This window comes from Pseudomyrmex gracilis, unplaced genomic scaffold (assembly GCF_002006095.1).
Source record: "Pseudomyrmex gracilis isolate BER0280 unplaced genomic scaffold, ASM200609v1 scaffold_221, whole genome shotgun sequence".
In the NCBI taxonomy this organism is placed as follows: domain Eukaryota; kingdom Metazoa; phylum Arthropoda; class Insecta; order Hymenoptera; family Formicidae; genus Pseudomyrmex; species Pseudomyrmex gracilis.
In genome coordinates this window covers 103822-121652 of record NW_018020805.1, presented here as the reverse complement: position 1 = coordinate 121652, position 17831 = coordinate 103822, and the positions used below count along the sequence as shown (strand labels likewise).

Below are 17831 nucleotides of genomic sequence, written 5' to 3'. Positions count from 1 at the left end.
AGCATGAACGCTTTCGACCCTTGTATTAGGTCCTTTTCAAATGCATTTCTACAATGAATGAACGTATAATTACAATTGATGAAGTACAATTAATAAAATTAATACAATAAAATAAATTTCAAAAGATAATAATTAAAAATCGCAGAATAAACGGATTTTAATATATACACTCCAACAACAGTGTTACTGCTTCAATAGCCAAAATTCATTATTATTTAAAAATTCTTGAAGCTCTATATAATCATCATTACATATTTTTTTTTCCGTGATAATTATTCATTTCCAAAGGAAAAGTACGCGTTACGTTAAAAATTTTTGTCACGCAGAATTTTGTGTTCGATGCGTTCCAAACTTGAGATTTTGCAGAAGACCTAACCTAACGCGTAATTGCTATTCGCGCTCGCTCACGCATCTTCAAGCGTACGTGACGATGGCTATACGGCACTGTTATTACTTCAAGGTGGCAAAGCTTCCTATATATATTCCGCCGTCGATCGTAGATTTGTCGCGGGAGTTTCTAACAGCAATTACGTCGCTAATGGAGCCCCTGCGGAGAGATGCCGACCGACTTTCGCTAAAGTCTGTCATCTGGAACTACTCACTCTTCGGGCTTCCCAAGCTTTGCGACGACGACGACGACGACGATGTCGAAACTTTTCGTAGATCCCGGTAGTTTTTGCGCACTCACACCAAGTTACCTGCCCGGGAGCTTCCTGCATTCTCGTTGATCTTCAAATTGCCAATTTAGAAAAGTCCGTCCTCTTAAATTACGACTTTCAACTGGGAAAATCCCTCTTTTGCGAGTAGTTGTCAAATAAATTCTCTTGGACGTGATATCATCTCTTAATGTTATTGATAATGTTATTGATAATGACAGATTTGTGTGTGATTTTGATCACGCGATCGCGCGTTGATCAAGACGGGCAAATAAAATTTATACGCGCACACGCGTACAACCGCAACTTTGTTCGTTTCTCAACCGAAAATATGATAATCCAGATAAGCGCGCGCGCGCGAAGCGTCGAATGTAATAAAATTTCAGAAACGTAATAAAGACGTATAACGTAATAAACTAACGACAATATATGAGCTGCACGTATTTGCACGCAACAGTGTCATTTTGTGTGTGTACGGTACCGTCATATGTCTCATTTCAGACACAGAGCAAGACAAGGAGAAGGATAAAGATGAAGCCGAGTATATGCTGCAGGAAAATGGCAAAGCAATGTACGAATGAGAACTTTATTACAAATTGTCTATACATATGTGTGCGTACATATATATATATATATATGTATATATATATCTAGAGATAAATGCGAGACTCTGGATAAAATGGAAACTTTGGACGGCGAGACGGAACTCTCGCCGGCTTATTAACGTCTCGATGTCGCCGGAGGAGATCCGCATAAAACTTTTACAGGCCGTATACACCTTCGTACGAACGCATGCTTTTACGAGGATGCTTCCGGCATCGAAGAACTTCTCTCGTCCTTTTTTTTATCGTTCCGTAAAAGTAACCACGTCGATCGTTTATCGCTCTTATTCTCTCGTGAGACGCTTCCGGATATTCGCGGAAGCATCTTCCGCAAATGCAACGAGAACGTCGTAACTCGAGAACGTCTTCTCTAATTTTTCTCGGATTTTTCGAGTATACGTATTTTTCTTTTATACGTTTTGCGAAAAATACGTTCTCCGTTACACTTTCTTGTTACATCTTGATTTTTTACGAAAACGAAAAGTCAAGTTTGTTCGTAAGCATCGATTGGCAAATTGGACGTAACAAATATATATATATGTTACCGTTTGCGGTTTGAGAATTCCGTGTGTAGAAAGGAAGAATCGATCGCGTGCCGGGGTATATACAAACAAACGCAAATTGAATCGCAAGGATTAAAATTAATCAATCTATCTGTGCGATCTTTGTTCGCAGGGAATTCGTGCCACCGCAAACGAAAGAGGAGGAGAGCAAACCGAAACAGCCACCATTACTGCCACCTGTGTCTTACTGCGAACTTGTGAGTTTTTTATATTTGTCATAATTAATAAATCTTTTCGAAATCTAATTTTTGTTTTTTTGTTTTTTTCATTTTGAACAATGTTCTTTATGACATCGTAAATTTTGAATAATACGGTTTTTGGGTAACAACGGTTTCGGAAATTTGTTGCTCGTTAATCATTGTTAGTCAGATATTAATTTTACAAGTTAAATCTTTCGGAAAGCGCAATTTCGCTGCTGAATCATTCAAAAACACACAACTTCGCCGCGCTGAATCACCGGAGAATCAACGTTCGTGAAACTTTCGAACACTTTGTTACCTTGAACTCGTTAATACGATAAATCATTGTTTTTGTGTTTGATATATATAGAATAAACCCGGGGGGTTAAACCCAGATAAGATAGCCGTAGTTTGTTTTAAATACAAAAAACAGACAACTTTATTTTTATTTTTTAATGTTGTTTTTTTATTTCACATCACTGAAGCTTAAACTAATAACAACTATTGAAATTAAAAACAATACACTTAAGAGAAATTTAATATTATCAAAATATTAAAATGTACGCATTGGCCAACTTACCTGACTTTTAGAGAAAAGTTGGCCATACTATTACAGGACAGTTAGCCGTACATGTTTTTTTTTGTAAAAGATACAAGTAAAACTTATAAGTATGTAATTTAATTATATATTTAGTAATTTTTTATATGTTAAATAGAATATATTTATTGTACGTAAAAGATTATTACTTATTGTTGTTAATGTTTTCATGCACAGTATTTTTTTTAATTATGAAACGCAACGATGAGATAACTTTAAACTATAAAAACGATTTTTTTAGCAAAAAAAACTGTTTATTTCGATGATTAAATATATTGTAGATTATACTACTAATCATTAAAAAAAAAAATATATATATATATATATATATATATATATATGGGCCATTTTTCCCGAAGTGTAAGGAAAAGATGACTATAGTGTTTATAAATAAATAATGAAAATGAAACTTCAAATTAATTACATTACAGTTTATGTACCTTTATTGTGTATGTAATATTGATTACAGCAGCTTAACTGCAATTTATTCGACGTTATAGCAGCTTTTAGTGGATATATGCAAAACTTTGCGAGCAATAGAAAGTAAAAATATTAATTTTCATTATTGTTATTTTATTTACATTATTTTATTTACATTATTATTTACATGTTTTTACATTATTATTTACATTATTGTTATTTTAAATAGTGTGCGCACACAAACTATTATAAATACTGATTATCTTTAAGAATGACTACAATAATGCATTATTAAATTATTGATGAAATTACAGTCTATGACCATCTTTTCCGTATGATATAATACTCGAGTTTACTCTATATACCGGGTGTTTTAGACGACCCGTACATTCCATTTAAAAACAAGAAAAGTGGTTATTTTGAAAAATGTTTCAGACAATAGTTGTTGAAGATTAAATAAAACATTACACGAGCATATGTGATCGACTCTGGATGGCGTCAGGTCAAGGTCTCGACTTGAATTTTTTAAATGGAAACCCATAAATTTCATTGCATATTCTTGTAGCTGACGTCAAGGCGTTTTTGAAACATTGATTTTAGAAACTCTGTTTAGTTAAGATCTTCCTAAGTTATGAGACTTCAAAATTTTTGTACCGCCGACGTTAACATTATCCAAGATGTGCCGCGTGGAGATGTATCGCATGGTCGGATTTATTCATCTCTTCGCGGCTTACATTAACCCCGAAAAGATGTAAATCCGACCATTCAAAATAACAAATCTCCTCGTTTTTAAATGGAGTGTACGGGTCTGAAACACCCGGTACATGTATATATATCTATATAAATATATTTTAATAAAACTTTTGTTATAAAAATTAAAATAATCACGCAATACAAGAGTAATTTACTTTGCATTAATCAGTTCCGATTTGCGACATGGGGCGAGTTGATGTTGGTCTTCATAGGCTTGATATTGGGCACCATAACAGGTCTGTGCATTCCAGTGCTTACCATTCAGTACGGTGAATTCAGCACACTTTTGGTCGATCGTAATAAGAAGAACGAGACGAGCACACCGACCATCATAATGGAATTATTCGGAGGCGGGAAAGTTTTGTAAGCATCACTTCTCGTTGTGTCTTGTGTTTCAGAAATTCTGATAATTGTTTCAAGCAAAATTCACAAATTTTATAATTGCTCGGTTACACTGAGAGCAAAAAATAATTGTAGTTACCACAATTTTACTATAATTTATAGTGATTTAAGGTGCCAACTATTTTTTTATAGTTATTTTAACAATGCGACTTATATATTATTGTTGCCATAGCTTTAACATGCATTCATACAACCATATGCATGGTTTCATACACTATAACTTGTGATTTGTGTATAGTAAGTTGTACTGTAAATGTGATAATAAGGACCATAATTGAAAGATAAAAACACTATATGCCATAATAAGAAGTCGTACTTATATAATAGTAAGATTAAACTTTTTATATATAATTTGATCTATAATGCATATGGTTCCAATAGTTTTAGTGATAAAACTGATAGTTTTAGTTTTAATGATTTTTATTGTTTTTAGGAAAATTGCTATTTTAGTAAATTGCTATTTATAAATGTGGTTACTAAAATATACTATTGCTATGATTCTATGCATTGTATGCAAATGATTACTTTTCTGGCCACTTTTTTATAGTTTCTACGATATCTTTAGTACATTCGTAGTTAAAAATATAGTTAACCAGACTATTAATGTAGTCATAAAAATGTATGTCTTAAGTTACTTTCCTTACTTATTTTTTAGTTATTATTACCAGTAAATAGTAAATCTGATAAAAAATATAAGTCAAAATAAGGTCAATATCGAGCAGTGTTGTTAGGTGTACTGTGCAAATTTAATTAATATTTATAATACATCTATACAAAGCGAAACGTTTCGACATACACAGATGTCTTCTTCAGTCGCAATATACAAATTAAATACAAAAAGTGGCTGTCATTGTCGTGAATGGGTAGATACAATGACAGCCACTTTTTGTATTTAATTTGTATATTGCGACTGAAGAAGACATCTGTGTATGTCGAAACGTTTCGCTTTGTATAGATGTATTATAAATATTAATTAAATTTGCACAGTACACCTAACAACACTGCTCGATATTGACCTTATTTTGACTTATATTTTTTATTGTTTTACAACACGAGCGATTTTTATTCTTTCCTTTTTTATAGTAAATCTGATGTTAACAGTATAGTCACATTTACTATAATTGTGATTGTAATTATTACTTAAAAATGTGTATTTTATTTATCATCTGTTATTTGACATTTGACTATGTTACTATTTAAAATTATTATAATTTATAGCAAAATTTTTACATACTTGTCAAAACCATGTATATAAGGTTAGTTTTACTAATATTATAGCAATATTAACGATAAAAATAAGAATTCTAACTATAATTATTTTACTATGCAATTATAGTCGTAAATACCAAGCATTTTTCTCTCAGTGTACGTCGATATGATAAAAAAAAAAAAAAAAAAAAAATTAACATATGTACAAATTTTGCGAAAATGCAAACGCGTCGACAAACCCGAGGAACGAAATAATGATTTTTTTTTTGTTTTTACAGACCCGCCAACGCGACCGAAGAAGAGAGAATGGACGCTCTCTATGACGACTCTGTAGCTTTCGGAATTGCTTGCGCGGCTTTATCGGCGGTACAATTTGTTATCGCCGCGATTATGGTCAATTTGCTTAATGTCGCAGCTGCGAATCAAATTTCCAGAGTGCGCAAGATGTTTCTGAAAGCCGTTCTCAGACAAGACATGTCGTGGTACGATACAAACACGTCAACCAACTTCGCCAGCAGAATCACCGAGTGAGTGTTTCTCGCTTAGAGAACAGACACAACGCGCTTTGATATTGAAATTCTATTCGTCATCGCGATAACTCGTGCGATGAGGAACTTCGTTATATCATCTACTTTTTTTTTTTTTTTTATCCGAAGGAAAACATGCGTTAAAACACATATAAGTTACTTAAAACTTTGTTCTTATCCTAAGTATCATTAGAGATTAGATTCGACAATATCTTTTGTTTCTCTCGCGAGATAAAATATCGACTGGATGGAGTAATATTCTGTAGCGTCTTCTGCGCGTCGCTGCGTCCTCAATGAGCGCGTTTACATCTTCGATTTTCGCGATCGTAGATGTAAACGCGGCGAATGTGGAGAGACGGAGAGCAAAGTTCAGAAGGTGAGGTGAGGCCTTGTGTTTCATCAACAGGTGGGCGTTCGCGAAACTCGAAAAGCTTGTTCTCACACTGTCTCTGCTTCCGCTCCGCGTTACATCGGTATAATAATCGGACGACTCCGCTCCGTGTTAAGTTGTAGTAGAGATATATACGTATACCTATAGTATCGCGCCGCGCGCGAATATTCATTTTTATCACGAGCCAACTGATCTCGTTGATCCAAGCGCTCTTATTCATGCGTTTCTACGCCGCGTTATATATAGAGAGAGAGAGACACATAAAACGCACAGTTTGCACACGTGTGCGCGAGATATATTAGGTCGTCCCGCAAGTTCGTGCCGTTTTTTTTTCTTCTGATATATAAAGTAATATTTTAATCTTACCTCTATCAAGCTTACGAAAAAAAATGTAATCACCTTCTCTTTTCACAATCTCTTCCCACTTTTTAGGCAGCGCCATTATCCCATTGGTATAAAATTGTTCTGGTTTATCATTAAAATATTTTTGTAAATTCATTTTCTATTGCATTTACATTGTTAAATGTTTTGCCAGCTAAATAATTGTCGTAATGATCGAAACAGGTAGAAATCCGATGGCGCAATGTCCGGAGAATAAGGTGGGGATGGGATAAAAAATTTCCCAACCAAATTCATGTAATTTTTTTTGCACACCGAAAAAATTGAATTCTTGTTTTGAGGATATCCCACTTACTTTAAGTATATTTTATACTAAAATAGGCGCCAAGAAGAGTTTCTTATTTTAAGAGGAAAATCCTCTAAATAGTAATATTGATAAGAATATATACTGATTAGAATATAAAAAGTCTCTATAGAAAAACATATATATCTCACATATATATCTCACTATCGAAAAAGACTATATTCTTAAATGAAGAATATATTCTTAAATAAAGAATATATTCTTAATTTCAGAAGAATATCATCTAAAATCTTTAAGAAGATTTTTTAAGTATAAAATCTTCTACTTACAAGAATATAATTTTTTCGGTGCACATTTTGTGCAACATGTGGTCTCGCGTTGTCGCGATGGAAAATCACATTGTCCATACGTCCATGGCTTTGGCACCGTTCCCATTTCTTTTAAATGTCTACGTACACATGATTTTGACGTGTTTAGGCATTTGTGACATTTCTCGCACTGACAAACTCCTCGTTTCGTTCACCAAATTACGAATTCCGTCTTTGTCCGCCTCGACTAACGGACGTCCGGCACGTTGCTCATCTTCCAGATGAAAATTTTCCTTCCGAAATCGATCAAACCATTTTCTGCATGTACGAGCCGCGATATACTATCTTTACCATAAACGGCACAAATGTTATTTGCCGCACTTGTTGCCGTATTTCCTTTTCGGAACTCATACAGCACGAGATGACGAAAATGGACACGCATTTCGCTCATTATTTTATCGGGTATTAAATATAAAATTCTTATAATTTCACGACCTGTGAATCTCGAATGCCTTCTACAGACTAAACTGAAGTACAAAAGCTGAGTCACTCAAATAATTAGTAATAAATAGAGATTACTCTCAGGCTCTATAAGTCTTTTAAACTAATAATATATGAATATAAGGACATGAAGAGCCGTTCGCAGGATGTTGTGCGTGAATGTGCTTAAATATATATATATATATATATATATATGTATACACATATATATTTCGATGTATACGGGATCCTTCATATATATATGATGCAAATCCAGCATTCTATATCGAGGAAAAAAATTATTTCGAAATATATATGTGTATACATATATATATATATTTAAGCACATTCACGCATAACATCCTGCGAACGGCTCTTCATGTCCTTATATTCATATATTATTAGTCACTCCCAAGTCATTGTATCGCTCTGTGTTTATAAAACATAACGCGAGAAGTATAAACACACCGCGGCACGAATTTATAGGACGACCTAATATAAAAGTTACACCGAACAAATTGTATTCTTGTCTTGAGGATATCCCACCTACTTTAAGTATATTTTATACTAAAATAGGCGCCAAGAAGAGTTTCTTATTTTAAGAGGAAAATCTTCTAAATAGTAATATTGATAGAATATATACTGATTAGAATATAAAAAGCCTCTATAGAAAAACATATATATATCTCACTATCGAAAAAGACTATATTTTCTTAAATTAAGAATATATTCTTAAATAAAAAATATATTCTTAATTTCGGAAGAATATCATCTAAAATCTTTAAGAAGATTTTTTAAGTATAAAATCTTCTACTTATAAGAATATAATTTTTTTGGTGTATGCATATAATTTTTTTTATCTTACAGTTTTAAACATCTACGCGATCGCAACATAATTGCAAAGTACATTTGTCGTCTCTTAGTGCGCAAAAAAACAGTTTTCTCGTTTTCTTTTTTACAACAACCTTTCGATCGTATCAATCGTTTTTTTTTTTTACACAGCGAACGTATTACGTAACAAAAGATATTTTATCTCGCAGCGAAAAAGCGGCAAGAATATAAGAGATAACGTCGATAACGGCGAAACACTGATAAAACGTTGACGGAAAGAATAGAAATTTCGAGCACGTGTCGCATTTCATATATATACAGGGTGTCCCAGAATTGGTGTAACATCTCTCGTAGACAGATAGAAGAAGTAAAACTGAGTCGATAAGTCCCATACCATTTTGCTAGATTCGCAATAGTTACCGAGATCTTAATTAACAAAGATCCGCGAATAAGCGTGCATCGGGCTGTCTTACGCGCGTAGGACAGCCCAGCGCGCTTTGCACGATTATATTTTAATATGTATATGTTATAGTATATGCTGTTATATTAGCTCCTCCCATATGCTCCTACAGGTAACACCGTAAGCGCGCGAAGCGCACTGGGCTGTCTTAAGCGCGTAAGACAGCCCGATGCATGCTTATTCGCTGATCTTTGTTAATTAAGATCTCGGTAACTATTGCGAATCTAGCAAAATGGTATAAAACTTTTTGACTCAGTTTTACTCCTTCTATTTGTTTACGAGAGATGTTACACCAATTCTGGGACACCCTGTATATATATAAATCTGAAAATCTGTCAAATTAGATTAAAAAAAAAAACTACTGAAGTGTTGAGAGATCACCGAGGTTGTTTTCTTATTGACAGAGACTTGGACAAGATGAAGGACGGGATTGGGGAGAAACTCGGTATCTTCACGTATTTAATGTCGTCGTTTTTCGCTTCCATAATCGTTTCATTTATATATGGTTGGAAATTGACTCTGGTCGTGCTGAGCTGCGCGCCCTTCATAGTCATCGCGACGGCCGTAGTCGCCAAGGTGCAAAGTTCTCTCTCGGCCTTGGAACTCGCGGCTTACGGCCAGGCCGGCACCGTCGCCGAAGAAGTTTTCTCCGCAATCCGAACCGTCGTGTCGTTCAACGGCGAGGAGAAAGAAGTGAAGAGATACGCGGAAAAACTGATACCGGCGGAGAAGACCGGTATACGTCGAGGATTTTGGTCGGGAGTCGGAGGCGGCGTAATGTGGCTCATCATCTACCTCAGTTACGCTCTGGCGTTTTGGTAAGAATATGCGCGCGCGTTGTTGTCGCACAAGACACGCCTGTATATATGTGTTTTGTTTCGCATGCAACACGAGAATAAATATCTGTCCGCGATTATTTCAAAACATCCATCTTTTGAGCTATATAAAAGCCACTAAAAAACGCGCGCAATTTGACGCTTGTATTACAAATAGCGACGGTTTTTTTGTTACCCGGTAAAAAAGTTTGGGTAAAAAGTGTTATTACCTCTGAAGAACGTGTTGTAGACTCGGTAAAAAGCATAGCTTTTTATTCTCTCGCGCGCAGGTACGGCGTGAAATTAATTCAGGACGACCGCAACGAGGAAGTGAAAGAGTACACGCCAGCGGTGCTTGTGATTGTTTTTTTCGGAGTTTTATCGGGCGCACAGAATATGGGCTTAACTTCGCCGCATCTCGAAGCGTTCGCGGTTGCGAGAGGATCGGCGGCGGCGATCTTTCAAGTTCTCGATCGGGTGCCGAAGATCGACAGTTTCAGCAACGAGGGTCGACGTGAGGACACCGTCAAAGGCGACATCGAGTTCAAGAACGTTCAGTTCCGATACCCAGCCAGACCGGACGTTCAAGTTCTGCAATGTCTGAACTTGAAGATCAATCGCGGGGAGACGGTGGCGCTTGTGGGCGGATCCGGATGCGGAAAATCGACTTGCGTCCAGCTCATTCAGAGACTCTACGATCCAATTGGCGGACAGGTCGGTACAACAATCGAATTGGCTGATTATTATTTTTTTTTTTTTAGTTTTCAACATCTCAATGTACACAATTATGTGTACAAAAGATTCAAACTTTAAACTTTTCTAACAATTAGTGACAAATAGAGATTGCTCTCAGGCTCTATAAGTCTTTTAAACTAATAATATATGAATATAAGGACATGAAGAACCGTTCGCAGGATGTCGTGCGTGAATGTGAGAATATATATATGAATGCATATATATTAGGTCTATACCGGAAAGTTCTGTCCGTTTTTGGAATAAAACAAAATACAAATTTTTCTTAATTTTTCAAAACTGGGATATACAAATTGCCTTCACGCTGGCAAGAAATCATTAATAATAACGGCAATTATATATTATTTAATAAAGTTTATTGACGGTAAGAAAAATTTGTATTTTGTTTGATTCCAAAAACGGACAGAGAACTTTCCGGTAGACCTAATATATATATGTATTCACGTGTAATATTTTTCACGTGAGTTTTATTTTTTTTTTTTTTTGGAATTGAAATAACAATTCCTTAAATCAAATATGATGCTAATATTGCATCTTATGCAGAGTCCCCAATACCCCCTTAACTAATTTTTAAAATATTGCAAAAAAACTTTTCTTTGCACATTAGTTTTAAACGGCGTAATGTGTGTGTGTGTGTTTTTTTGTTTTTTTAATAGCATGTCCGCGATACTATTGTGTGTTATTTTGCGCAGAAAAAAGATAATAACCGTTGATACGTAGCGTCGTAAAATGCTCCCGAGTGATATTTTTATCTCTCGCAAAATTACAGAGAAGCGTTGAATACACGGTTCTTCCACGCTGTCATGCTTTACTCGATGTTATTCAGGAAATAATTGTTTTTACAGCCATCGTCTCCGTGTTATATTTTCCATCATCCGTAGGGCCATCGAAAGTCTTCGAGCATCGTTTATCGTTCGATATCAGCTCGCTTATCCTGTTTATGTTTTCACAACGGAGAAAAATTCTCGGATGGAAAATAGCAAGCTCCTTGTGCTTCCGCGCTTTTGTCCGGGAAAAAAAAAAAAAAAAAAAACAAAAAGATCAATATCAACTGAATTACCGCAGCTCGATCGGAAGCACCCGTCGTGTGGCAAAGAGTGTGTGCAGTTTTATTGTTAACGCAGACGCAATTTTTATGACGGCGAAGTAGTTGCGGCGACAGTAACACGCGCCGTGTATGTTCGTGTAATAAACATTTTATGGTTCGTGCGTTTTTTGGATTTACCGCATGTGCCAACCGACAAATATTTATCGCTTGCGCGTTCGAATAAAACGTGCACGAACTTTCATTTATGTAATATCAAAAAAAAAAGAGAAATTTTACATTCTGACGTCTACATTTTGCTGACATCTTGTCACCCGTAACCGTGATTATTTATTTTTGCCGCTCAAAAACCACCGGGGTTTGTTTTTTGCGCATAATTAATATTCAAGAAAGAATTTTTGTGTTTTCTTTCGCAAGGTTCTTTTGGATGGAATCGACATTTCGACGTTGAACGTTCACTGGCTGCGCTCGCACATCGGCGTGGTCGGTCAGGAGCCGGTGCTCTTTGACACAACGATACGGGAGAACATCCGCTACGGAAATGACAACATTACCGAGGAAGAGATGATCAAAGCCGCGAAGGAAGCGAATGCTCACGACTTCATCAGCAAACTGCCGGAGGTGAGTATCCGCCGCCTTTTTCTCGTATTCCACGTAGTCGCGCCCTTTTCCCGGAATTATGATCTTCTTTTTACTCATTCTGTGGATGCGAGTCCGATTGATTCCAGCCAGTTTTCTATGGGTAGAAGATACGTCGACACACACCTCGTTCCAATTGAAAATCCAACGAAGATATTGTCCCCTGAAGTCTAACTGTTTTTTTTTCTTTTTATTAAAAATCTTTTTTAAGTAGAATCAGTTTAAAATTTCACTAATTGATTATTTTAGATAAATAATTTTTTACTGGACATCAGTGACAATATTACTGATTTGCGATAAAAGAATTTCTCTCTTAAAGTAAATCAGTAAAAATTTCACTGATAATTCAGTGACAAATTAGTTTACTTGGGAATCGGTTAAAAGTTTGCTGATTGATTTAATGACAGATAATTTCACTAGAAATCGGTAGCAATATCCACTGAATGCCATTAAACATAGTGGTGTAAGTCTAAATTTTTCAAATCTGAGTTAATATTAGGTCTACCGGAAAGTTCTGTCCGTTTTTGGAATAAAACAAAATACAAATTTTTCTTAATTTTTCAAAAATGAGATATACAAATTGCCTTCATGCTGGCAAGAAATTATTAATAATAATGGCAATTATATTATTTAATAAAGTATATTGACGGTAAGAAAAATTTTGTTTTATTCCAAAAACGGACAGAACTTTCCGGTAGACCTAATACTATTTTCGAAATCTTCGGGTTGTTCTCTACCTTCAAAATCGATTTACATGTAACTTCATTCTTTTGCTAAAAAATGGCGACACTTTGTTACTAAACAAAGAGAATAAAGTGTTTATAACTATAGTGGTGTAAGTTCACCTTATTACACTTTTTTGTTTTAAATTTTCTTTTTTATTTTTCCTAACAATTCCTTAGCAAACATCGTTTGTTTACATAATTTATTTTTTACAAATATTTAAGTCGCTTTTACAAAGTATATTTAATCACAACATTTTTTAAATATGATGTTTTCGCAAATATAAACGACAAGTAAATTCTGGTTAATTGTGTCTTTTGCAATATTGTTATTAAATTTCAAAGAGTTAAATAAGTAATTTATGTACATACCTATATAAAATGCACAAAGTAAGCATCGTTGATAATTTTTAAAATTGAATTCAATTTGTATTTTTATGTACATTAATTAACACGTTTAAAATATATTTTGCTTGTACAACGTGTCCGCTAATTGTCATTGTGCCGTACCACTTGTAGGCAGGTAGAAGGGGTTATACTTAGTTGAAACGTTCTATATCATTCGCAATAATAAACGAGATGTTAATTAACAAAGATCCGCGAATAAACGTGCACCGACGTGCAAAATGACAGCTCAGTGTTTTGCACGCTCACACCGTAGCCACAGAATGGGAGGAGCTAATATATAACAGCATATTAATACACATGATATGCAAATGTAATTTATAATTTCTTTCTTTTTTTATGGTATTTTTTTCGTGAGTAAATATCTACATAAATAAAACAAAACTCATTTTTGACACATCTTGACATTAAAAAAAAAAAATGGATTAGATCTACAAATAATAATTAATAGAGAATTAATGGATTAGATCTAATTTAAGTCTAACGAGATAAAAAAATGGAAAAATAGAGATCTAATTAGATCTAAATTAAATCTAAATAAATATAAAGTAAATCTAAATAGATGTAAGTATAAATCTATGTAAATTTACACTTTTATTTATTATTAGATCTACTTTTGATCTATTCAGATCTATTATATTAGATCACCTCAGATCTGTTCAGATCTGCTTAAATCTAAGAAAATCTGTAGTAGTTTTAATGTAGTAGATCTAAGTAGATCTAAAGTAGATTTAATAATATATAAAAGTAAATTTACATAGATCTACTTTTATATTTATTTAGATCTACTTTATATCTATTTAGATTTAATTTGATCTAATTAGATCTATTTTTCCATTTCTTTTATCTATCGTTAAATTTAAGTTAGATCTAATTTATTTTTTCCCAGAATTAGACTTTATTATTTCAATAAAAAATACAAGGTCCATGCTTTCTCGCAGTTGTCACTAGTTAGTGATTTTTATGTACAGTATTAAATTTACTTAATTAAGATTTTTATCAATAAAATTCTTCGAAACAAACTCTTTTGTTTTGAAAACTTAATAAAAATCTTAATTGATTATAAATATTAGTGTATTCATTATTTTCACTAATCAAAATGTAGAAACATAGTGAAGTAAGTCCATTTTTATAGAACATCGCAATCTTTTATGCTTCATACACAGACATGTTTTAAAACTTTTTTAAGATTGTAGATATGTTTTTGGAACTTTAGTATGTTTCTGAAAATTTTTTAAACAAACGCAAAATATTAGTTTACTTGAAATAGCTAAATTGTGACTTACATCACTATGATTCTCAACTCTCTATATTAGTTTTGCAATAATTGTTCTTGAGAATTTTCGTGATTGAATTGGTAGAGCGCCTGTTTAGTATAATCAGAGAGTTTTAGGTTCGAATCTTTAGTTAAAATGATTTCTGATGCAATGAGTTTTTTTAATGAATTAATATTAAAACAATTAAAAAATATTAGAACAACGCGCGGAAAGAGTAATCAGAAAAAATTTATTTGAAGACATTATAACTCTTAAAAATATTATAATTATACAATTATACAATTTTGCAATTATATATTATTATTAGAATTATACAAATAAGTAATTTTAAAATATAATTATAATTATTAAAAATAAATATTGCGAAATATTCGGTCTATGAGAGCCGTACGCTGGATATTTGTTGCGTATTTTGTGTGTATATATGTATATATATATATATATATAATATATATACATATATGTTTGTGTAAATTTTTACATGAACAATGGGTTTCGAATTGAAATTTCAATTCTTAAATTCATATAGGATGCTATATTTGCATTACATATATGACAGACCTCGTATACTCCCCTAACTAATTTTAAAATATTGCGAAAAAAACTCTTCGGGCAGGAGTCGAACCTGGAATCTCCGATTTTCCGTGCTGTAAAAATAATTCATGTTTTCCATATTATAAATTATTTTAGAAAGTATTCATGTTTACTGACTGATCCAGTGAATAAATATTAATTCGCACAGTAAAAGTATTCCAACTGAATGAATTTAAAATATATTAATTCTCAATAAAAGACTTATAACTATCACTATCACTATGAATATTCACTGATTGTCAGTGAAATGCACTGATTGTACTTAAAAGAAAAAACTTCTTCCATTAAAAACTTTTTTCTTGATTTCTCAACGAGCTTATTCCGATAACAATTTAAACTCGTTACACACTCCAATTTATATATATATATATATATATATATATAAGCAAGTTGTGTCATTTAAATCTGTAAAAGACTTAAATTTGATCGCACAACTACTTTACAATTTTCGGTAATTAATTTCATTAACATTTCAATATACAGGGTGTCTCAAAAATTTTGACCAAGCCGAAATGTGAAAGTAAATTGCGTCAATCTGAACAGAAAAGTTATGTATTATTTTGCAAGATACGCAATAGTTATTGAAATAGTTAATTAATAAAAATAAAAAAAATAAATAATATATCTTAATATATCTATATATCTCTATATATCTTAATTGTTTTAATAAATGTGATGTTTAGTATGTCTATGTTAACATACAAAGATGTTTTTTTCGGGTTTGAACCGCGTTAGTGTCATTTTTATACCGACGTTTCGTGAACATTTCAGCTCACTTCATCAGGGTTTAAGGAGCAACCTGATACTGGTATCAGGTTGTATCAGGTATCAGGTTGAGTATCAGGTTGCTCCTTAAACCCTGATGAAGTGAGCTGAAATGTTCACGAAACGTCGGTATAAAAATGACACTAACGCGGTTCAAACCCAAAAAAAACATCTTTATACGTTAATACAACACACCGCGAAAGCATCAAATATGTCTATGTTATTTATTGTTTTGGCTCGTTGTGCTTGCCGGCGTGCATCAAGCGATCTTTGTGTGATGACTTTGGTACTAACTCATTTGAGTTAGTGCTGAGGATAATCACCAATAAAAAAAATTTGATGGAAACGTCTGGAATATATACATTGCGTTTTAATTTGTTTTTGATTGTTTACCTTCAACTTGAAAGATCAGCCGATATTCGCCGATACAGAGAAATAGAAGGGTAAGAAGGTTGTTTGCGATCATCTGATTCTCTCACGACGGTGTAACTCAGCGAACAGCGGCGAGCGATACGGAAAAACCGTGTGATACAGAAAAATAAGAAAATCTTTTTTTTCTCTTCGATTAATAGTAATATCTTTTTCGTGACGGAAGAAAATGAAAGCCTTCTTATCTCTCAGTATCTGCTTTCTCCGATATCAAATATATCAGTTGATCGCAAGAAACTCACACGTCACGCTTGCTCGTTTACTCCGTTTCTCGTTGCTAGGACATTGCACGAAGTAAACCCATGTTTCTCTAGTTGATAAGCGTACGCCTACACCGTCCGGACCATCGCTTCACGCGCGCTCATTGGGTCGCATTTATTTAATTAACTACTCAAATAAATATTGCGAGTTTTGCAAAATATAGTATATAACTTTTCTGTTCAGATTGATGCAATCTACCTTCAAACTTCGGCTTGGTTAAAATCATAGACTTATATAATAGACGGAACATTTATATGACAAAGTTGAGAACAACATTAAAGGACAGAGATAGTGCTGGAGTAGTTGTCTCTCTCTCTCTTACAATAAGATGGTGGGGAACCAATCATCTCACAAGTCTATGCTATCACCTTTCACTATCACTTTCTCTCAACTGACTCTCGAACTCTATCTTCGTTGCTCTCGGCCTGCCGCGGCCATCAATCAACTCACTGCTAGAAAAGAAGAGAACTACTCCACGACTATTTCTGTCTCTTTTAACGAAGACTTCAGCTCCTCTTACACGAATGTTCCGTCTATTATATAAGTCTATGGTTAAAATTTTCGAGACACCCTGTATTTTGCGAAACGAGACATCCAGTGTGATTAGCGCGAAGAAACAATTTTGCGTTGGCTCGTTGGAAATTTCGTTGGAAACTTCGAGATTTTTACGAGATTATAGAACAAAACGTCGAGCTTGATATACTACTGTGATCAAAAAGTAAGGTGAATTTGTTTATAAAATGTAAATTCTTTATTTATTCATCCAAATCAATTTCATCCCCTTCAAAGTAATCCCCCCCAGATACAATGCACTTATGCCAACGCTTTTTCCAGTCCTCGAAACAGTCGGAATAGTCTTTTTTTGGTATAGCCTTCAAGACCTTCTTCGATTCGATTTTTATCTCCTCAATCGTGTCAAAACGGCGTCCCCGCATTGGCCTTTTGAGTTTGCTGAATAGCCAGAAGTCGCACGGAGCCAAATCAGGCGAATACGGTGGTTGTGGAACGATATGAGTCGAGTTTTTGGCAAAAAAGTCGCGAAGAACCAATGCAGTGTGAGCCGCTGCATTATCGTGATGAAGAAACCAAGAGTTGTTCGCCCAT

General features: G+C 33.9%; 1 protein-coding gene across 9 annotated transcripts in view; it reads left to right on the top strand.

The window, feature by feature from the left end:
• Positions 1-17831, top strand: part of LOC109858738 (multidrug resistance protein homolog 49) — an 82352-nt gene that overhangs the window by 50170 nt on the left and 14351 nt on the right. For 6 of the 9 annotated variants that reach the window (XM_020436279.1, XM_020436278.1, XM_020436276.1 and 3 more), the window contains 7 exons: positions 1158-1227; positions 1934-2018; positions 3941-4134; positions 5661-5909; positions 9427-9840; positions 10128-10551; positions 12053-12256. In XM_020436279.1, the coding sequence (XP_020291868.1) occupies positions 1158-1227; positions 1934-2018; positions 3941-4134; positions 5661-5909; positions 9427-9840; positions 10128-10551; positions 12053-12256 (1640 nt within the window). The remainder of the gene's footprint in view (positions 1-1157; positions 1228-1933; positions 2019-3940; positions 4135-5660; positions 5910-9426; positions 9841-10127; positions 10552-12052; positions 12257-17831) is intronic. The other 3 variants (XM_020436282.1, XM_020436284.1, XM_020436283.1) reach the window with 1 other exon arrangement.